Source organism: Phaenicophaeus curvirostris, chromosome 14 (assembly GCF_032191515.1).
Source record: "Phaenicophaeus curvirostris isolate KB17595 chromosome 14, BPBGC_Pcur_1.0, whole genome shotgun sequence".
Taxonomy (NCBI): Eukaryota; Metazoa; Chordata; class Aves; order Cuculiformes; family Cuculidae; genus Phaenicophaeus; species Phaenicophaeus curvirostris.
In genome coordinates this window covers 6,695,588-6,718,783 of record NC_091405.1, presented here as the reverse complement: position 1 = coordinate 6,718,783, position 23,196 = coordinate 6,695,588, and the positions used below count along the sequence as shown (strand labels likewise).

The following is a 23,196-nucleotide window of genomic DNA, read 5'->3' as shown; positions in this document are numbered from 1 at the left end:
AAACAGATTTGTTTTCCCTGGACATATTGACTAGTTCCTGGTTGCTCATACAAGCAATGTCTCTCAGCCAAGGGTTGTTTTCCTCTAGGTAATCTGGTTTTCCTCAGATGCAAGGTAATTTCTTGTCCAATGTTACGGACAAGAAAAGGAAACAACAGTTTTTGAGGAAATCACCGTTAAAAAAGGACAATGGCCATATACAGAAAGGAATACCTGTGTTTTCTCAATCTTACTTGAAAGACTCAAGTAAAATAATAAATTCAATTCATATTTTGATTTCAACAAATTAAATCTGTGTTTTCTTATAACTGCTAGTGGTTTCAAGCTCTGGGCTAGATCCTCAGTTGTTTAACTGGAAGGAGCTATGCTGAAATTATTAGTGCAGTACTGGGAATCTTGCCTTGTTGTCAGCTCCCTTGCACCCAGGATCGTGTTGGCAAAACTACATCTCTGTATATAGCACTGCATCAAAGGAACCTACACCACCCACCCACTAAGTTATAAAATGGGGAGGCACAAAGCAAAGCAGAGCCTAAATTCACTGCATACAGGCTTTTAAAAAATGGTTGACAGGTTTTACAGGTGAGCACTGACATCAAGAAGTGAGTCTTCATGCTGGGTCCTGCAGCAGGCGTGCTTTGTGTTTAGTAAACGACCAAATCCAAGAGAAAATGAGAAGCAGCCTCAAAACGGCTCTGCCTTTCCATCATAAACTTCCTGGGTGGCAGCCCTCAGTTTTGTGATACAGTTCCAGAGAAGCTGGGAACTGGTATATTTTGCTACACACCCATTATTGTTAATGCTGTGATGATCCTATAAAACTGCCTAGTAAATCCCTCTTCTCCTCCCACTGTCTCACAGCCAGGAAAGGCACCATCGGTGTTGCCTTAGCAGACAGTGATTTGGCTGAGGTCACCAGGGAAAGCCAACAGTTCTTTCCACACTAGTATCTAACTGGCTTGACAGATGATAATTCCTAGCTCCCTTCATCCTACAGACGCTGGAGCTAGATATATTGGGAGAAATTATGGATTTGCTCAGACTCCAGTTAGACCCCACAGTGAAAGGTGTTATACAGCAGGACATGGTGACCAGAATTCTTGAGGTCTCAGTGTTGTCTAACAGCTCACTTAACAGCCTTTTTTCTATTTTCTGACATTAACTAAAAACACAGAATAATAACATTTTAATGACCCTGACATGGACCTTGTTAAGGCATAAGCAACCCTTCAGTTCACAGTAAGACATCATGGTCAGCCCTGGAAGCAATTATGAATTTGTAAGTGTCCAGCTCTCTGCTCCAGGACCGATAAATGAACGACCCATTCAACATTTCTTATCAAACTTCAATGTCTAACCCACCTAACAGCCACCCAAGTAAAATGTGCCCATCCTGAGCCCATCTCAGAGCCAGAGCCAGCACTTGGATTTGCACCAACAGTTGCTCCAGGCTGTACCCTGTACTTCCCTGCAGTCACTTAAGAGAGGCAGGAGAACAAAACTGTGAAAGGCAGAAGGGCAGATACAGATACAAGAGCTGAGGTCCCTTCAAAACAGACCTTCATGTTTCCAAAGAAGCAGAAACACAAATTAAAACGCACAATACTGTGCAGGCTGCAGCTGTGCAGTGTGATCCTTCTTCATAAGGAGGCCAATGTAGTCACCATGCAGATGGTTCTGTGCTCTTCTCCTTTCAGCACAGCTTCTCACTAATGATTTGCTTTTTTTTTTCAAAAAGCAGTAACCTGAGACAATATTTATTAGGCTGCAAAGCTTTTACAGGGAAGGCACAGCCCTGACTGTGGAAATCGGAGATCAGATCTGGCATCTCATTTCTTGCCTTCCCCATTCTGGAGGAGGAAAATTCCCCCGCTCATGAACCCCAGTGACTCAGAGCAGCTGATGTGCTCCCCTTGAGCCAGAGGAAAGAGTACCCAGCTTGCTTGTACAGGTTACAAGCTCCTTCATTCAGTCCTGTGCTTCCTTTGCAATTCTCACAGGAAGAGTCGCTGAAGATCAAGGTTTAAAGAAAATCAACCCCCTTGAGCAGCCATTCTTGGAAAATCTGGCTCCTTTCTCCAAGGCAAGGAGAAGATTCTGAGTTGCCAAAGGCCACAAGGCAATAAAGGTGTAAACTGAAGGCAGGTTCCTGCCCTCAGCCTGAGCCACAAAGCAAATTCTCCTTAGTAGCACCTTTCCCCTCTTTAGATCACAAGGATCATGGAGTGAGAAATGCATGGTTACTCTCCTGGAAAGGCACTAAGCTTCCTCATTCAAACTCCTCTATTCGCTTGCTTTGAAGAGCTTAATTATGACTAAAAATACCCTTTAGCTAAAATCTTTCTTCACCTTCCCCTCTGTAAGGCCTGCAGGTTACACGCTACCAAACCTGTGTTGGATACATGTTCAGTGCCTGTGGGTCACAATAAAGGTGTCTGTGGTCTGGCTGGGCTCAGCCCTGCTCCCACTGATGACAAGCGGCAGAACTGGAACCTGTAGGACTAGCAGTGGGGTCCTGCCCTTTGCCCTCCCGGTCGTTAGCGTTCCCATCTCCCACCTCACTCTGTATTCCCCAAATAAAGGTCACGAGCTGACACGGAGCTTCTCTAAAGACCACTGAATGGGGCATGTCAGCAGGTCTGACTCGGCAGTTCAGCCCATTCATTTCCCATCACCATGGTGCCCCGGTCCGGTGACCGCCTGCCCGGGGGAGCTGAGCTTGTGCTTTTAGTGAGGGGGCAGCATTATGCACCCGTGAGCGTGTGCGCACCACACAAGGGTACTTACAGCTTCCTCTTTATCCCAGTGCTGCTAGGGCTTGATTGGAGCTGGCCAAACAGAAACTGAATCAGCTGTCAGGAGAGATCAAAATCCACTGTTAATCAGCAGAGTGATTCAGCACTCCCTGCTCTCACAGCCGTTCTTATCTCACGCATTCCTCCCTCCCAACACCACCCCAAAGTTGGGAGCAGCCATGAAATATGGGAGCCAAACTGCATGAGATATAGAATCATAGAATCATAGAATCATAGAATCGTTTGGGTTGGAAGGGACATTAAAGATCATCTAGTTCCAACCCCCCTGCCATGGGCAGGGACATGTTCCCATTAGATCAGGCTGCCCATCCAACCTGGACATTGGAGCCCAAAGTTGAGCTAAGCTTTCCAAAAACTCAAATGAGCTGCCTGGCTTTCAAGAAACACAACCAGGTGCCTGCTTTGTGCAAAGGCTGCAAGATGCACATCCTCAGCGCCTTCTTTCTCCGCTTCTGTGCATGAAGAACTCTAGCCAGCCTTATTAGACTTGGGAATCTGTCTGTGAAATACACATGCAAATGTTCCTAGGCCTGGAGTTAGACTTGACCTCCATAAAAGGCTTTAAAAACCTTTATAGGAGGTTCTATAAAGTCTGACAAAAGACTCTGCAAGTGGAAGTTGCAACCCCCTATGGGAGACTCTGGGTAGAGGTCTTATGCCTTCTGGTTGAGTTTTTCAGCCCCATGAAATTCAGTGTTGATACAACAGGACAGTAAAAAGGATGCAGAATGGCTTTGGAAAGGAATCACTTAGCAACATATTCCCAGGTCAGCTTGAGCCTAACGCTCTGCTTTGACCTCCAAACAAAGAGAGCATTATTATTATATATCACAGCTGCCTCTTACTCATTGCTCAATATAACAAAATATAACAACAAAATAGAGTTGCGTAAATGCCTCTACAATGAGTGGTGTGGCTGGTCCAGCTTCAGAGTTGGAGGAAGGTTTGATAGCCTCATGCATTTCTATCCAGTCCTATGACCCTGTGGTACCACGTGAGGGTCAGAACGTGTCCCTCAGAGGGATTGGGAAATGTGACATGCTCGGTCATGTCAGCACCATCCGGGAATCACTGGGAAGGCCTTTTCTAGTATGGGCCATGCTAGATTTTCAGGTAGATGGCTCAGCAGTGCTCCTTCAGTCTGAAGGGTTACACAGTAATTCCTCAGCTATACCAGTAACACCAGAAAATGGTGTTACTGGTCACTGGTGGTTCTCACTGAGGGAATGGCTGGCCAAGTCTGCTATCTGCTCCACTGCTGGTAGGACCCCAGACCTGCTCTCTTGTATGAAGGAAAGATCTGGGAAGCCAATACAGGGAAATTAGTGAGAGGTGGTCAGGGATTCGACAGTGGTTTCTAACATGACAGCAAGGACTGACAACAAAATTAAAAGCTGGGGTTGTTTAGCCTGGAGAAGAGGAGGCTGAGGGGAGACCTCATTGCTCTCTACAACTACCTGAAAGGATGTTGTGGAGAGGAGGGAGCTGGGCTCTTCCCCCAAGTGACAGGGGACAGGACGAGAGGGAATGGCCTCAAGCTCCACCAGGGGAGGTTCAGGCTGGACATCAGGAAAAAATTTTTCACAGAAAGGGTCATTGGGCACTGGAACAGGCTGCCCAGGGAGGGGTTTGAGTCACCTTCCCTGGAGGTGTTTAAGGGACGGGTGGACGAGGTGCTGAGGGACACGGTTTAGTGTTTGATAGGAATGGTTGGACTTGATGATCTGATGGGTCTTTTTCAACCTGGTGATTCTATGATTCTATGATTCTATGCTGTGATATCAGAACATGAAGAAGGTAGTCGGCCATGCACCATGCAGTACAAGTGAGTTTAGAGTTTATATGACTACTACCTTGTTGATCACTTTCTGTTGCTGTGAGTGGTTCTGCCGGAGAGAAACAACTTCCCGCCAAAGAACTTCATTTTGCCTGAAAGTGAAACAGAAACTTTTTGTGAGCACAGAAACATCTCAACCACCCATGATGCTGCCATGAGGCACAGCAGACCAAATTCTGCAATATTTGTTTCACTCTGGGGCTTTTGCAGCACTTGGCGCTTTTCAGATGTCCCAACCAAGGTCATACAATTACTTCCCTTGTTTTTCCTCAACCTCAAAAGAACTACAGACCAAAGCATGAGGAAAACAACAAATAAAAAGATGCCAATGTTTATAGGGGAGGGTTACAAGAGGACATGTGTGTTTAGTTTTTGTGGAAAATATGAACCAAACTCAGAATTTCAGCAAGGCCTGATTTGTGACTTCAAATGACCTTCGCCAGGGCCAGTTTGGACTGGACAGTAGAAAAAAATTCTTTACCAAAAGAGTGGTGAAGCATTGGAACAGGTTGCCCAGGAAGTGGTTGAGTCTCCATCCCTGGAGGTGTTAAAAAAGTTTGCAGATGTGGCACATCAGGACATGGCTTAGCAAGCACGGTGGTGTCAGGCTGATGACTAGATTGGATGATCTTAGAGATCGTTTCCAACATTAATGATTCTATGATTTTATGGTTTGGGTCACCAAGACTGTTCTTCCTGCAGGAGCCAAGAAAACCCAGCATCTCCACAACTGCCCTCAGTGTCCCCGGAGACCAGAGATTCGGTGTATTCTGCCTCCTGAAACCTCTTACACATGGTGGTGCAAAGGCATGTTTGGGAGTGAGTGCAGTAGATAAAGAGATGCTTCTGCATCTGAAAACCTTGAACTAGGAGGACTCTAATGATTTCATTAGTGGGAGTCACTGATTTCATCCAGCACAGACCTGCATCCAGCTGGTAATTACACAGAGCGTATTTGTTTTCTGTCTGCAAACACAGCACACAGGGGAGTTACAGGCTTCCTTGAACAGTCAGACCCAGAGAGTGGGATAGGGAGGCAGAGGGTTTATTTACTGTTCTGCCTCCAAACCTGTATTCCTGCCAAGTCTATGCAGCAAAAGGCTTTGCCAGTCAATTTATCTCAAGAGTATATGAATATAACAAAACCCATTACACAGGTGACATTTATAAATCTTTTTGCTACATATTCCTTAGGTGGCTTAGTCTTTCTAGTGTGGATTGATGCTAGAAGTGGAAAGGTAAGCTCCAGAGCTCAAAAGAGAAGAGCAGCTGCCCTAGTGCAGCAGCTTGTACTGCAAGAGACTCTGCAGTGAACTTTCTGTACTGGTACTGACTGGGCAAAAGCAGCAAAGCAGCTTTCCTCACTCTGACAGCTTGTACTGGAGTTCTGTCCTAACAGTTCTTCACCAGTGTAAATTCCTTAACGTGGTTTCAGCCTGGGACTTCTAGTCTGACTTAGTTCATTATAACTGTATGAAATTTAATGCAGTCTTGCCTTTTCCAGATGGAGGAAAGGAGTAAGCAAATCAAAAGGGAGAATAAACTAGAAGCAAGGCAAATCATCAGCAGAGGAATTCCTTAAAAACCAAACAAGATACAAGCCTAGAAAGTCTTTCATTGCCACTGTGTCTGGATTTCATGCTGTGATTCAATGCATGTGCCAAGAAGTGTGGGAGTCATTGAAAACTGAGGTAGGATACAAATATTTATCCATTGCACTTAAGGGTCTGGGCTCAAAAAACATGTAGATATGGCAATTCCCAACCTGGTTTAGCAAGCACGGTGGTGCTGGGCTGACAGTTGGACTGAATGATATTAGAGGTCTTTTCCAACCTTAATGGTTCTATGAAGTTTCAGAATATCTGCTGTTCTCTCAAGGCCCAGCAAGCCAATGACCTCTGGTGATGTCAGCTTTCATTATAAAAGAAGGATTTGGAGAATTTTTGATTATTCAACTGCTTTTTAAACAAAGTTCTTTGTAAGAATTAAAATTCTGGAGGCAAATAATATATAATAATATATAAGTATATAATTTATAAAACCATATCTATTTACTAAATTTCTAGTGGCCACCTTTGACTCTGAAAATCCCTGTATCTCAGCCAACTGGAGTTCAAGCGGCCACATGTAAACATAGTTGTGTTTGCTCTTATCCAACAATTTTGGCCACCTCAAAAATCACAGTCTTCAGAGAGATGTGTCCATGGAGTAAACACTGCAGCAGCAGTTCTTGTGTTCTTATATATTTTAGGCCAGTCATCTATTTTGGAGGTGGAGGATGACAGAGAGATATATTTTTGGGTTTTTTAGTAGCTGGAGTGGACCTACATTTCTGCCGAGGACTCTTCTACGTCTGAGAAAGAGTTACAACTTTATTGTCATTGCCACCTGGAAGGAATACAGTTAACCTGCTCTAGGTCCCCAGGTTATACACATACTTTCTGCTCGACTCCCTCTGTGCTTTCCTCATCTGTAAAGGGAAAACATAGATGAAAAGAATACATCCACCTTCCACAGAAGACAGAGAGCCTGAGCATTAATTCATGTTGTAGCCCATCGGATCTGCATAGAAATCCTGCACACTGTTGTCTCAACAGGTGTAGTCCCTACAATGAGACCCTGGCTCTGCACGTGCTCCCTAGGAGGGAGGTGTGTAAGGCTCCTCCTTTCAAACATTCCCCAAGAACATCACTCTCAAGAAGCAAATGCCCGTAAGAAGCAGCCTGAGTAGGATTCAACTCACTGCTTCATGTCCTGCACTTGACACTCCATGTTCTCCTGCTGACTTCTCAGTATCTGTACCTCGTATAGCAACCTGCTGAGGTCCTCCTGGCGCATCTTGGTCTCTTCACTTTTCACTACTGACACCTGAAGAGGAAAAAATCAAAGATGTATTTTACCGAGGCAAGAAGGGCCATGGAGAGGCAGAGAGATTGCTGTGGCTCGGGTGCAGGACTTCCACCAGCCTGGCTCTGATGTGCTGATGTACTAGGACAGGTGATGTGCACAAGAATCTGAGCTATCCTTAGGGTATTACTGAAAGGGCCAAAGGGTTAAAAAAGAGAAAAAGAGCAGGACAAATCCTTTGTATAGAGACTCTGGAGGCAGCAGAACATTCTCCACCAGAATGGGGATTTACTTCAAATCAGCTTGTGAGAGAAAAATAAAGGTATTTTGAGGACCAAGGAGGAATTGAACTAGGCTGTTTGATTAAATTTTTCTACTTTAACTACAGAGAGATCCAGCCCAGCCTCACGTTACATGGGTGAGCCTGAGGCAGTCCTTTAAGTTGACTTATTACACTTGGATTTCCAGAGGGCTTTTACGGAAGTCCATTTTCTGAAGTTGCTACATTAATTCAGTAAGAGCAGCCCTTTTGGAGCATCAGTAACAGGTTGAAAGACAGCAAACAGACACCATGAGTAGGCTATCGCTTCTATAATAATAAGAGATGATTGTTGGGAGACCCTGCACAAGTTCTGTCATACTGATCTATAAAAGCAGGTAATGATTCAAAAGCAGAGTAGTGCAAAGCAAGCCTGGCCACACAGCACTGCCCAAAGGTCTTGTGATACTGAGCAAAAGATCAAAACCACAAAGACAAAATTCTGATAAAAGCCAAGCCCTGCACACTAAGGACCCCCATCCCAACCATACATGGATATGGAGAGGACAGAAACCAGATCACAGGGTGATCTTGGAATTATGCTGACCAGTCTGTAGCACAGGGGCCCATGGTTTGAAAGCAAACAAGTATTTTGGGACTTAACAAGAGAGGGATGCAACTGTGGTAGAAACCCTCACAATGACCATGGAGTGCTGTTCTGGTCAATCCACCCCAAAAAAAGGCACATGAGAGGGTTAGAAAGGCCATGGGCAGAGAGCCACGGCAGCAGGCACAGAAAGGTTCCTGCTCTGGAAAAACAAGGTGTTCCCCACTTGAGATGCCCAGGAGATGGGAACCAAGTATTCACTACTTCTCTCCTAGCAGAAGGGAAACAAACAAAGAGACAACAGGCTTAAAGCAAATCAAGGGAGCTACATCTCTGCACAGCCCATTAGTAGAATTGTTGAGGGATGTTTTGAAAAAGCACCACACATCCTCTCCACATCAGTGGTGTGGAACCTTCTGGGAGACTGATCTTCTGCACCCCAGCCTTCCAGCTCAGGAGCTGACAAGGGTCCTACTGAGATTGGGCTGGTGTGTGTCCCCTGCCCAGCACCCCCTCACCTTCCTCTTGATGTGCTCCAGGAGGTGCTCATGGCCCTGCAGGAAGCAGAGGTGCTGGAATTCGGTGTCATCCCGCTCAGGCTTGACAAGACCTCCCTGCTCGATGTTCACCACCTTTCTGAAGCCATCTGCATGAAGAGAGCAGGGGTGACAAACTCAGAACATCCTCCTTACCTCCCACCCACCCCTTTTGAGGACATTTCTGTTCACTCCCCCCACTTATGGAACTGCTCCAGTGCTCAAGGCACAGCTATGCCACCTCCCCATGGCTGGGCACACTTTTGGGTCGTATCTACAAGAAATCCAGCACCCCGGAGAGCCCTTTGCATGCCAATTGGGCCACCCCTGCTGCTGGCCTGTAAAGCCTCACCAGCAATTTTTCACAGAAAGGGTCGTTGGGCACTGGCAGAGGCTGCCCAGGGAGGGAGCCACCTTCCCTGGAGAGGTTTAAGGGACGGGTGAATGAGGCGCTGAGGGACATGGTTTAGTATTTGATAGGAATGGTTGGCCTCGATGATCTGATGCGTCTTTTCCAGCTGGTGAGTCTATGATTCTGTGATTCAATCCCTTCAATATGTTGGTCTGCCAGGATCTGGACTGCTTGCTGTTATGAAATCTCTGGTTTGATTTGTAAGCCAAAAGCATACAGGGGAAGGGTTTTCAAAGACACAGACCATCATCAGTTGCTATTTTAGAAAAAAGGGTCACATGCAGATTTCAAAATCGAGTTTGAGTACTTCTCTGAAGCCCTAGAAAGGTTTCTAAACCATATCTAAAGACTGGCCACAAACTGACAACAGTGCTACTGCACAGTTAAATAGCAAAGTTAAAACTTCACTGAGGAACTTTGTGAATTAGATATTGAAAAACTTCCAGAAACTATCAGAAAAGAAACACATTCAATATAGTCGTGGTCTGAAAACTACAATTAAACCTCCTTTAAGGGATGAAAATGTCCAACCAGCAAGGCAGGGTTTGCAGGGAGAAGTACTGTCTGTTATTAGTTCAGCGTTCGGGCTGGTGAAATGGATAAGCTCTGGGCATACTACCCTCAGGAGCAGCAGTTTCTAATGGAGGGGTCACAGCATCAGGCTGCTGGGAACAGCCCCACATAGAATAAAATTGAGAAGAGATAATAATGTATTATCAAAACGATTGAAGAAAAGCAGAAGGTGGGATTTCTTGGCTCATATGTTACAGTGGACTCTAACAGAAATCTCATGCTGGAATCTAAGGTCAATAGAAGGAAATCTCTCCCCTGGGACCTGAGAGAAAGGTTCTCTTAGGCAAAATCCATAATGCCACATTAACACATAGATGTGAGAGCTCAGCTTTCCTATCTGCACTTCTCTTTCATGCCTCCTGTCCCACCCCTGCTTCCCATCACTGTCCCAGGTCTGTAGGGCCCCCAGGGCTTACGCTCTGGAGTTTGAACTTACACATGTTCAGCTGCCGGACGAAACTGGCCATGTTGTTGTGTTTGAAATACTTGGGCAGCACCTCTTTGGCAAAGCGTCCTTGGTCGAACACATGGAAGCTGGTGCCATTCTGCAAAGGAGACAAGGACAAAGGTGAAGTTAGAGGAGCACCCTCAACCATGAAAAGGGCCCAGGAGGAGGCGATTCCCTTGAGTCCTACAGCAGGGGAAGTTGTGCTTGTCACCTTCAAGCTTGGAAAAGTGACAACAGCCTTCAGTGACAGATCCTTTCAGTTCTGGTGGTTGGTCCTCTGTGACTGCAGTTTTGATCTTTTTCTACTAAGCTTTGCCACTGCTCACCTGAGAGCCTCACATGTGAGAAACAGACTTCTGCATCCAAATAGCTGGCAGCTTGTAATCATCCCTGCCTTATGAGGACCTTGCAGAAAGACCCTGGTGTCTGAAGAAGGTCCTGGAAGCTGGGAGTTGCCATTTTAACCCCTCAATCTGCTTGCAACCTATCTGCTCCATGAGCACTGCAGTCCCGGAGGGAGGTTGCTTGGAGACGTGGCACAGAAAACACAGCAAGGTAAGAAAGCAAATCTCATCGCTGAAGACAAGACAAGAAAGCAAATCATCCCTGGTGACATCACACTGATCAAGAAGCTCTACACATCTTCTCTTGGTTTGGTTTGGTTTTTTTTTGAAAGTACACAGGCAATGCAAAAAGTTAACAGTCCAGTTTTACAGTCCAAGCTAGCAGTGTGCATGTTAACCAGATAAAATACCCATTTCTGAGGTTGCATTGTCACGATTCCTGGCTGTAAAACAATGAAAACTGCCTGGGATTCCTGGAAGAGACAGACACTGAAGGCCTTGAAATGTTTTCCAAACAGCAATTTAGTTGAGCTTTTTAAGGGACAGAAGAACTGGCAATTAATCCTCTTCTGTAACCAACACTTAGAAACAATGTTTTCTAAACCCCCAGCCTCAACAGATCAGTGTGGCCAGGATACGATGGCAGGGGGACCACCTTAAATCCTATCTCTGCTCTGGATTTGGGGGGCAGCACCAGGAATTTGGAGGAATGAGGTATCATAATCTCAGATATGGAGTTTGGGGCACACGTGGCATTTTTGTAAACTTGCTGAGAATCCTTTCTTCCAGAGGTTCGCAGTGACTTTCCTTGTGGAGAGAGAAAGAGCTGCAAAGAGCTACCTGGGGAATCTGTGCAGCCTAAGCTCATCACATCTTTATAAAGGGACAGGCAAGATGCAGAGACAAAGGAATCAGCAGATATTTGGGACTTGGAAATTCAGCTGCAGCTTAGTTTCAAGGGGCAGCTGCCTAAAGTCACCAGGGTCTGTGTGGTGTTGGCAAGATGGGGTGCGAGACCAGCAGAGCCGTAGTCAGCCTCCTGCTGTGTTCAGTGTTATTGCCATTGATCCAGTGGTGTGTGAGCTTGGGGGGTTATTTTACAGCGGACTGTTTTTTGACAGAGGAGGATGGTGTTAGATAAGAGCAAGCACTCTAGCTCTACGTGCAGTAAAGCATAGCAGCCGCATGTGGGTCACATCACGCACCCATCACAGGGTCCATCGCTGCATGGGTGCACTCAGGGCTGCACAGAGGTTTCTAAAATGAGGAGTCTAATCAGGACTGTGAGAAAGTTCACCAGCTAAAGAGGGGAAGTGCTTGCCTCTAGCTTGCCTAAAGCCACCAGAAAACAGCCAGCTGTCACACCCTGCTGCCCTGCTCATTACCACCACATTTCCATGGCTAAACAGTGCAAATTCCCTTTGTGCTCTGTCTCATTTGTCAGATCCAACAATTAAACCTGCATACCCACATACGACTCTGGGGCAGCTGTACTTCTTGCTCCTCGTTCACTGCTGCAAACACTGAATGTGGCTGCTTGACTCAACAGCGTCCTTTGACCATCACCAGGGGCTTTCATATGATTCTTAACCCCATGCAGCAGAAGTAAAGGCTGGTCAAGTGCTTAAGAGATTCGCTAATAACCTGTATCCTGGAATTATCCTCACAGACTGAGCTTGAGGACATGACAGCAGGGACTGGGGCTTCCCACCACTGCAAAGGCTGTTCTGGGGACAGAGCTGGTTTATCCTGCTTCCCTCATGCTTCTGCCCACTCACCCTCTCTGGGATACGGCCGTGTGTCCCAGGCTGGGCAGGCTGATGTGAAATGAGAACCTTCACAGCAGGGTTTCATGTACCTGAACATCTCCTTATGGCCTCTCAAGAGAGGCCATTCCTTCAAATTCAGGGCTGCAATGTTCTCAGAAGCTGGTGTATCCAAAAAGGTTCCTACAGACGCAAGAGACTTCAGAGTTACTGTGTGTTCACCAATGAACCATGTATGTGACAGCTTGTTCCCATAGAGCAATTGTGCCTTGCGTGTCTTATATCATGGGAGCACAAGCTGGGAGAAACTTTCAAAGTCTTCTCTGCCCAAAGCAAAATTCACTCTGCAGCATGTCAGTCTTGGCAGGTGCTTATCTTAACTGTTTTTGACAGACTCATGATGACAGATACCCTCTGCCCTGCCCAGGCAAGCTATTCCAGGGATCTGCTAGGAGTTCTTCCTAACTGCATCTTACATTTCAAAAATTCACTTAATTACTTCTTGTCCAATCCACCATGAGAACAACAGACTTTTCCTTTCCACCTTACAACAGCCTTTAGTACATATTTATAAACCATTTCCTCTCCATCTCTTCTCCTTCATGCTAAGAAACCGCTCCTAGGTCCTTAGAGGTCCTATTTTCTAAGAGTTCTGATTACACCCAGGAATCTTAGGCATACATGCAATTTCTCAGCTCCAACAACACTGATGAACAAAAGAGGAGGATGCAACATGGAAAACTTGGGCATCTAAAAACCTTAGCATAATGTCCCAAGTTTGTAGCATAAGGCAGGTCACAGGAAAGCAGAGCATGGTGGGGTCAGTCAAAATGAAGAGTGTCTCAAGTGTAACAGAGAGGGGACTATTTCTGCATGTTAGAAAATCCTTCTTAGTTTGAAAGTCCCTATTTTAAACACAGGATACTAAAATTCAGTGGTTGGGTGAGGCATGGCTATGTAACACCAACATCAGAGTGCAACTGCTGCCTTGGATCACAATGCAGCCCAAACTCTATCTCGAGTTTTGAATGAAAACTCTACTGCACACAAACACATGACAGAGAGACTGCTTTAGACTATTTTCCCTTTAGAATCTGCTTTTGTTACAGATTCTTGATTTCAGAGAACGAGATCATGCACACAACTTATTTGATAACTCCCTGCTGAAGACAACATTATTTGCAACAAGTCCTAATCAGGTCAGAACCAGTGTGGTATATTGTACTAGGGAGACAAATAAATCATTTTAATTCTCTGATTGCACTTAGTATATTAAAACTTCAGTAACAAATAAGAAGCCAAAGCAAAGCAATATGTCCCTACCAAGATGTACAGATAATCCATACACACATCACACCATGATCACCACACAGACTAGTTGCAAAATCAAGTAAAGCTCTTCCAAAATGCGAGTGATTTAGGGTGCCAGCCTGAGATCTGTTTAAAATATAGGTTTCAGGTCTGAATGCTGCCTCCTCTCAAGGCATTTGTGAAAGGCTAATAAGAAACACATGAAGTAACACAAACAGCAGCGGAATAATTTAAGGGCTCTGCACCTTTTCTACAAAAATTTTGGGAACTGCAAACTGGAGCAAGGTGTAAAAACTCGCTTTCTTAGAATCTGGATTTTTAGAAGATTCAATATTAGATGATTTAAGATGCTTTAGTCGAAATGTGTAAATATTAATAAAACACTCTCAAACCAGTTGTCCCTTTGAAGCTGAAAAGCCACAATATTGCAAATAAATGATATCAAACATATCCAAAGTTTCCCTAATGAACTGCCAGTTCTTCCACTCTCCTGCCCAGCACTTGTAAAGCAAAGGGAAGTTGCTGTGATACCTTCTGGGCCTCACCCCTCAGTTTCCCCTGGTGTTGCAGGCACCCTGTGACACTCAATCTTTGCAGTACTCACACTACTCCAGCAGATGAGATGGTTCGTTTCAGGATCTTCCACCAGCGTCCAGAGTTTGGTTAGGAAAGCTGGCACATTGCTGGAGTATCCATCCATCACCAGAGAGCTGGGTGAATCCTGCATAGTTTTTCAGTGCCCCAGCTACACTAACCCCATTGCTGTTGGCGTGCCCGCCTCCCTTCATGCGCCTGCGTCTGACAGAGAATGAACCACTGAATTTTATCCCAGGCCAGTGGAAAGTAGGCTCCCAGGGAGTCACATCAGCAGTGCTGCTTGCGCTCCTAAAAACTCAGCACAATGCGATGGCATCACCAGCCCCAGAGAACAATAGACAGAATGAAAATGCACTGCAGCCGATCTCGCAGAGCTGTGAATAAATACGCAGCGTCATGCAAAGGGAACACGTGCTGTGCAACTTATGCTGGGAGGTTAGCAAGTCACTGGAGTGAACCTACCTGCCGAGAGCCTGTGGGATACCCAGGCACAGCAATCACAGGTTTGTGAAGGTACTTGAATTGTGATTTTGGAGTTTTCTTGTCCTAAATGTTGTCTGACCAGATGTCAGGGTTGCATGGCTTTTGCAGGGTTTTAAAAAGTCAAGATTGTAAGCTGGTTTGGCAACAGAGCCTATCTTATTGGGCAAGAGAAATGATCTGGCTCTTGGGTGAGAAGAGGGAGTGATAAAAAAGAGCTACATGTAGAGTCTAGATGACAATATGCTTCTTAAAAGGGGTAATGGTTTTGAGATGAAAGAGGGGAGATTTAGATTAGATATTAGGAAGAATTTATTTCCTGGGAGGGTGGGGAGGCCCTGGCCCAGGTCGCCCAGAGCAGTGGTGGCTGCCCCATCCCTGGAGGGGTTCAAGGCCAGGTTGGATGGGGCTTGGAGCCCCTGATCCAGTGGGAAGTGTCCCTGTCCGTGGCAGGTGATTGGAACTGAATGATCTTTAAGGTCCCTTCCAACCCAAGCCATTCTATGCTTATTACAACAAATGCTTTAGTTAGCTCTAAATAGGTGTTTGCAGTGTAGATTTCTGCCAGAATCATTTCTACTCAGAAACTACTCTTCAAATACTATCCATCAAAATCTTTGCTACAATAGACCAGCACACACACATCTTCTAATTCAGATGCAAGACAGCTTGCGTGGGAATGGAGATATCAGATGCAAAACCCATCAACAGTCTCGATTCCCCTAAGAAACACTAATAATGTCATAAAAGAAAATGTTTTTGCAAAAAGCATTCAAATTATCACCTGGAAATCTGCATTCCTGAGCAACAGAAAGACAAGATGAACAAGAGAACTTGCAGGCCACGTGCCTTGTGAGTGTTTTTCCTTAAGTGCTTTTTCTTCTGATTGTATTCTCTAACATAATTCAGCTCCTGTTTTATTCCTCCAAGCTGGAAGTTACCTGACCATTGCACAACAGATGAGCTCAGCATCACTGAAATGCCAGAAGAGGAATTATCAGAGTTAGAGTGGATTTCCCATCAGAAGACCGTGGTTTGTTGCTGTAACTCACAGAATCTGCATGGCTATGTATCCCGGGGCAGAAAAAAGGCTGCATTCAAGCTGCCACTTCCTTAACTCTGTTTAAGTAGTTGCTGGGCACCTGACACAATGTGCTTGACTTTTAGATTCTTTTAACATGTAAAATCAAAATATAAAAAAAAAACCCCCAACTTTGCCTTAAAAAGTTAAAACTCACAAAGGGTAAACTCAGATTCCCGCTAAATAAAGAAGCAGAGAAGGGAAAAAAAGACCTGCCCTACATGCTCCCATAAAGAACAAAAAAGGGGGAGGGGGAAATTCTAGTTCTCAGTAAAGCTCTCTGTCACATTTGAGTGTAAATGCTTGGTCTGCAGAAGAGGTGTGGATCATACGTAATAGCCAGTGCTGGTGAAACAGCACGTTCTCAGAGCAAAGGGCATTCTGCAGCATTTTCCTTATAGCCTTAAATCTTCTTTCCCTATCCTCTAGCAGATCCCCATGATTTCCCCAAGAAATCAGTAGGAGCTGGTCTCTGAACTGACACTGGTTTTCAAGGGTTCCATTCCTTGGTGACCTTCAGAGTGCACTGTTTGAGACTTGAGCAGTGCCTGAGGAATGCTTCTACCAGCTCCTGCGCCTCATATATTTATTTTTCACCCACTGTGAAACAGAAAGCCTGTGGCAGAAACTGGTAGCTTAATTGCAGTGGTCCTTGCCTGCAATGAGTTGTGACAGCTTGAAAAAAACCCGTTTTATTACTGTAACTCCAGTTGTCAGACATGGTATTTATACCTGTCTGACTTAGGAACAGAAAAGTGTATTTTGATTAAACTTCCACGTGAACTACAATGCAAAAGAATAAGTGCCTGGAAAGAAAGCCGAGGTTAATAGCATCAGGCCATTACCCTTTTCATTCATCATCTTCCAAAATGTGTTTTAACCTTCTTCTAGATTTCTGCAAAAATAAAACTACCAACCTGACATATTTTTTCAACCCTCTCCTAAACAAGTGAGGGATTTTACATGCAAAAATTCCCTCTCCCAGGATAGCACTGGAGCACGGACCAAGCCTTGCAACCTCTCTCTGAATTTCACAGCAGGCCTCTTGCTTTTGAAACCCCAAGTCCTGGGGTCACAGCATTATCTCAGCATCACAGGTTTCATTTAAATGAAAACCTGTGCTTCTAGATATCCTCAAAGCAGGGAAAGAGTTGAAAAACATCAAGCAAATTCAGACCAGTGATGAAAAAGCATAACTCAGAGAGGAACACAACTGGATATTTTTCTAGAATACACTGTTCTGAAGAGTGACTCATTATTTTGAGTGTAACATGGCAGTAGCATAGCAGCTCTACTATCTTATCTAGCATCTTATCAGTGATAACCTCCCTTTCCACCTACATTGAGCTAGGATGGCTAAGTGCTACAGTCCTGCTTCCTTCCTGGGAACTCACTATCTGCTGTCATTTTCTCTGACAATCACCTTGAGAGCTTGGAAAAGCTTCAAAATATGGCCTGAGAGCAGGAAGACAGGCAGAAAGGCAAAATTATTAGTGTTCCTTGAAGTAACGGAATGGCTTTGAGTCAGTGAGAAGCGTGGTTCATGGCCCGTGAGTGCTGCGGGTTGGCTTGGTTCCCCTTGGGCGCCTGCCCCGGTGAGGACAGCGGGTTTGGATTGGCTCTCGTGAGCTGTCGAGGATCTCCACTTTATTAACCACATGACGGGGGAGCATTGCTGGTTGCTGCCCCGAGCTGCGTCAGCTCTCAGCCCAGCGGGGAAGCCGGGCAGATGCAGGCTGGGAGCGAGCGTTTGGCAGCACAAACAGGAACAGGCAGCGCTGCACCCAGGCGAGACACCCAATAGACACACCACGCTATCACCTCCGGCCCTCGCAAGCCATCCAGGCAGGGATACACCATAAATCTTGAGCAAAGCACTTCTTTTTCTGTGCTCCCCACACTGCCTGCACCCCAGAGGGAGGAGCAGAGGTGGGGATGCCAAAAATAACCACAGAGAGAGGCGCCTTCCCAGCACGCAGGCTGGGAGCCAGGATGCTGTGCTACCCTTTATGGGAATGCTCAGATTAATAGCCCTGTCTTCCTCCTTCTTCAGCGCCTGTTCCCCTCCCACCACTCTTTAGTTATCTAACACCCAGCTGCCCTGCAGGGTCCCAACACAAGCACAGACGGAGCCCCTGGAAAGCAGAGGGGCTCAGGGTGCCAGAGCCCGTCCTCCCCCAGCCACAGGACACCCAAATCTCACACTGGCTGAGCCCCACTGAGCCACAGCCTCTCACTTCACTGGCATGTTTATTTCCCAAGTGGGAAACAACAGGGTGAAACTCCAAGTATTTACTAAGCACTTTGATTCTGTTACAGGGGATGCTCCCTGAAAGCACCCACTCAGCAAGGGTCAGCGAAAGAGAAACTCTGGTTTCAGCTACCCTTTCCTTTTCTTAACCTCTTCAATATACAGCGAACAGATTGACTTCAAAGAGAAAATGTTTGAGACATGGGTTTGTTGATGGTTCCCAGAGTAACTCACCCCGTGGTTCCCACCTGGCTCTGGGAGCTAGCACTGCTTCACGCTTGTTTTTCATAAAGGAAGGTTGGGATGTCTGAGCTCATTTAACCCCGCTAATCTGCAAAGGCATGAACTCATGAGTTCCTTAAACCATCAGCAAGTAAATGCCTGGTTTCTGGAAGCACTGGCACCACCAGGCAACCAACCCTGGAGGTCCCCTGGATGCTGCCTGCAAACCAGGGCACTGAGAGCCAGGCTGGATTAACCCCTTCAGGGATTTCTTTCAGTTATGTTTTTCCTTTGGCAAACAAATCTGCTTATATTGTTAAAATACTACAGTTGTAAGGTAGCACTAAATAGGTATGGATATATATAATATAGAATCATAGAATCACAGAATCACCAGGTTGGAAGAGACCCACCAGATCATCGAGTCCAACCATTCCCACCAGTCTCTAAACCATGCCCATCAGTACCTCATCCACCCACACATGTTCAATATATGTTCAATAATGCTTTCTACTTGTGTTTGAAATTCAATTCCCTGGAGAGTTTGCACAAACTGACTGCCAAGTCAGAGTGACGACAGCACGTGGCCAGAAAAACTGACCCGAGGACCATGCCGCCTTCTTGCTAGCTGGGGACAAACTAAGGAGCTACTGTTACCCCTCTGCTTGCAAGAGGACATCTATTTAAGACAGACACAGCTGGGGAACCTGAGGTTGAGTGCTGGAGACCCAAATCCAGCTCCTTGCTTTGCTTGCCACAGAACCTCTCATGGACTTGGGAAAAGCTGCTTTACTCCACCTGTCCATTCAGTTCATCAGAGAAGCACAGTGGAATTAAAAACCTGACCTGGGTCAGAAAGAGGTGGAAGACCATTCAGGTATCACTGCAGTAAAGGCTAAACCAGAGCAGCCAGTAGAATTTGGTGGCTGTATTGACACCATCCTCTTAGCCCTCCTGCAGGACATGCGAGGACCAGCCCAGGTGTTCCTATCTGCTCACTGTGCTTATTATGATACTGCTCTGATTTTGCTAAGCAGAGTCCCAGAGGTCTTCTCTATCAGAGCTGTTCTCACAGTGTCTAACTTCCTGCTCATTTCTTTTGGGAGCTTTCCTCCTTCACCCACTGCACTCTTGGACAGAAGTATCCTATTGAGCCTGCTGGATTCGCTTGAAAAAGGAAATTCCACATGATTAATCCCCCTCCCCTCCTGAGCAAAGGGAAACTTCTAGATGCTGTTACAGATGCTGCCAAGTTACTGTGTTCCTCAAATTGTCTTGGGATGCCTTTTCAAGATGAGCTCAAGGGAAAGGAGGGTGTAAGAGCTGATCTTTCTCTGCTGCTCAGTAGTAACCAACTCAACCAATCTCTGATTCCACCTCTCGTTAGCATCATCAGAGGGGAAAGCTGACAAGTGCAGGCCAGAATCCACCAGTGCTACCAGCCATGAGCTAGGCAAGGGGTTCAAGCAATCCCGCTCTCCTCCATCCCTAACAGATCAGGGACATGCACCCAGTCACCACTGGTGAGCAGCTTTCAAGCTACCTGAACATAGCAATTCCTGACTGCCTCATACATCCCCACCTACATGAATGACCGAAGCCAGGTGGGCATTCGGCTGCCACCAGAGCCACAAGCTGTGCATGGAGACCTGGAGGCATCAAGGCACAGCAGGAACCCTTCAGCCCTCCTCAGCCTCCTTTCTCTAGGCGAAACCATCCCAGTTAGCCACTCCCCATGACCTCTGAGCTCCAGACCCTTCCCCAGCTCCGTTGCCTTTCTCTGATTATGCTCCAGCCCCTCAATGTCCTTCTTGCAGTGAGAGGCCTAAAACTGAACACAAGATTTGAGGTGCAGCCTCACCAGCACCAAGTATATGGGGACAATCCCTTCCCTACTCTTGCTGGCCACACTCTTTCTGATACAAGCCAGGATGCTGTTGGTCTTCTTGGCCACCTGGGCACACTGCTGGCTCATGTTCAGCCAACTGTGACCAACAGCCACAGGTCCTTTTCTACCAGGCAGAGCTCCAGCCACTCTTCCCCAAGCCTTGTATGTTGCCTGGGGTTTTACAGCCCAGGCATGGGACCTGGCACTTGGCCTTGCGGAACCCCATCCCGTTGGTTGCAGCCATTGGATCCAGCCTGTCCGGGTCCCCCTGCAGAGCCTCCCTGCTCTCATGAAGATCGACACTCCTGCTCAGCTTAGTGTCATCTGCAAACCGACTGAGAGTACATTCAACACATTTGTGCAGATCATTGAAAATGACATTAAACAGAACTGGACCCAACCCTGAGCCCTGGGGACACAGCTTGTCACCAGCAAGACATGGAACACATTCAGGGAAAGCTGAATAACCCTTCCACTTTAATGCCATGTTTGCTGTTGATCTGTTACCTGGCTTGGCCCATGCCCAGGTGCTTTCTGAGCAGAGCTCAACCAGTGGAGCAGCAGACAGGGCCATGGCCCATTCCTGGTGTCCATGGAACAGGGAATGTTGCCACTGCCCATTCCTGGTGCCAGTGGAGGAGCACATGGTTCCACTGCCCATTCCCAGTGCCTATGGAGGAGCAGATGGCGCCACTGCGTGTTCCCGGTGCCAGTGGAGGAGCAGACAGTATCACTGCTCATTCCTGGTGCCAGTGGAGGAGCAGATGGTCCCACTGCCCATTCCTGTTGCCAGTGGAGGAGTGGATGGCCCCACTACCCATTCCTGGTGCCAGTGGAGGAGCAGACGGTCCCACTGCCCATTCCTGTTGCCAGTGGAGGAGTGGACAGTGTCACTGCTCATTCCTGGTGCCAGTAAATCATAGAATCGCTTGGTTGGAGAAGACGCTTGAGATCATCAAGCCCAACCCTACCTGTCCACTACGAAACCATACCCCTGAGCACTTCATCTCCCTGTCTTTCAAACACTTCCAGGGATGGTGACTTGACCAGCTCCATGGGCAGCTCTCCCAATGCCCAATAACCCTTTCGGTGAAGAAATTTTTCCTAACACTCAACCTAAACGCCCCTGGGTGCAACTTGAGGCCACCTCCTTTCCTCCTACCCCTTGTTACTCGGGAGAAGAGACCAGCACCCGTCTCCCTACAGCCTCCTTTGAGGGAGCCGCAGGCAGCGATGAGGTCCCCCCTCACCTCCTCTCCTCCAGGCTGACCACCCCCAGGCCCCAGGACTCCGGGGCTCCAGCCACCCCCTCTCCGGGGCCCTCGAGAGGCAGCGGGCGGTGCCGGGGCCGCTGCGCAGGGACGGAAGAGGCAGCGGGAGGAGGAGGAGGAGGAAGAAGAGGAGGAAGAAGAGGAGGAGGAGGAAAAGAAGGAGGAGGTAAAGGCACCCGGGGTCTCGGGGTCGTGGGGCGGGCGGGGCCTCCCTGCGGCGGGGACCGGCCGGGCCCTACCCGGGGCTGGCGGCTGCCCCGGCCCCGCTGCCTTCGCTTTTCTGCCTTAAACACGCACCCAGGCCCCTCCCCGTGACGGGAATTCGGCTGCTGGAGCTGCCCGGTGTGTGCTGGAGGGATGGGAGAACGATGATCCCATCGCTCCCGGCTGAGGGAATCGGGGACTGATGCAGCAAGTGGTCACTGAAACAAGAGGTGTCTGTGCTGAGCAGCTGTCTCTGCTCTAACCACCTCTGTTTGCAGCCTTTCCCCGGCTCAAACGCAAGGTCAGGCAGAGCTGGAGCCAGCTCCAAATTAGCAGAGACTTGACTGTTGTGAAGTTCATAATAACGTTAGAATTTGTCCTTGGAAAGTAATAGAATATGTTAAAATTTATCCCTATGCCTGTAAGTGGGAAATCTCTTCTGTCCCCAGCTCTTGCCTCGCTGCACACGACTGATGGAGATCACCTCCTCACATTGCCCAGGCCCGATAAAGGGTGCTTGCTTTCTAAAACTTCAAAATGAGTCTTAGAGAGTTTTATTTGCTGGAATTTTCAGTATCAAGACTGACTGCCCAGGGAGCACTGGGATCAGGCAGCACTCATCACCCTGGAAAACTCACTCGCTGGGATAATGGCATCTTGGCCTAGACCAATGGCGGGAGGCTTAACAAGGCCAAATGCCGGGTCCTGCACTTGGGGCACAACAACCCTGAGCAGCTCCAGACTAGGAGAAGTCTGGCTGGAAACTGCCTGGAGGAGAGGGACCTGGGGGTGTTGGTTGACAGCGACTGAACATGAGCCAGCAGTGGCCCAGGTGGCCAAGAAGGCCAATGGCATCTTGGCTTGGATCAGAAACGGCGTGACCAGCAGGGCCAGGGAGGTTATTCTCCCTCTGTACTCGGCACTGGTGAGACCGCGCCTCGAATCCTGTGTTCAGTTCTGGGCCCCTCACCACAAGAAGGATGTTGAGGCTCTGGAGCGAGTCCAGAGAAGAGCAACGAAGCTGGTGAGGGGGCTGGAGAACAGGCCTTATGAGGAATGGCTGAGAGAGCTGGAGGTGTTTAGGCTGGAGAAGAGGAGGCTGAGGGGAGACCTCATTGCTCTCTCCAACTCCCTGAAAGGAGGTTGTGGAGAGGAGGGAGCTGGGCTCTTCTCCCAAGGGACAGGGGACAGGATGAGAGGGAATGGCCTCAAGCTGAGCCAGGGGAGGTTCAGGCTTGACATCAGGAAAAAGTATTTCACAGAAAGGGTGATTGGGCACTGGAACAGCTGCCCAGGGAGGTGGTTGAGTCACCTTCCCTGGAGGTGTTTAAGGGACGGGTGGACGAGGTGCTAAGAGGAATGGTTTAGTGTTTGATAGGAATGGTTGGACTCGATGATCCGGTGGGTATCTTCCAACCTATGATTCTATGATAACATGTAAAGGCA

The 23,196-nt window shown here is 47.3% G+C and overlaps 1 protein-coding gene across 1 annotated transcript in view; it reads right to left on the bottom strand.

The window, feature by feature from the left end:
- The window catches only part of HSF4 (heat shock transcription factor 4), a 35,511-nt gene that overhangs the window by 10,792 nt on the left and 1,523 nt on the right, over positions 1-23,196 (bottom strand). The window contains exons 3-7 of the mRNA XM_069868801.1: positions 10,324-10,432; positions 8,885-9,012; positions 7,397-7,521; positions 4,670-4,745; positions 2,788-2,852 (exon numbers count right to left, since the gene is read on the bottom strand). Coding sequence (XP_069724902.1) covers positions 2,788-2,852; positions 4,670-4,745; positions 7,397-7,521; positions 8,885-9,012; positions 10,324-10,432 — 503 coding nt within the window. The remainder of the gene's footprint in view (positions 1-2,787; positions 2,853-4,669; positions 4,746-7,396; positions 7,522-8,884; positions 9,013-10,323; positions 10,433-23,196) is intronic.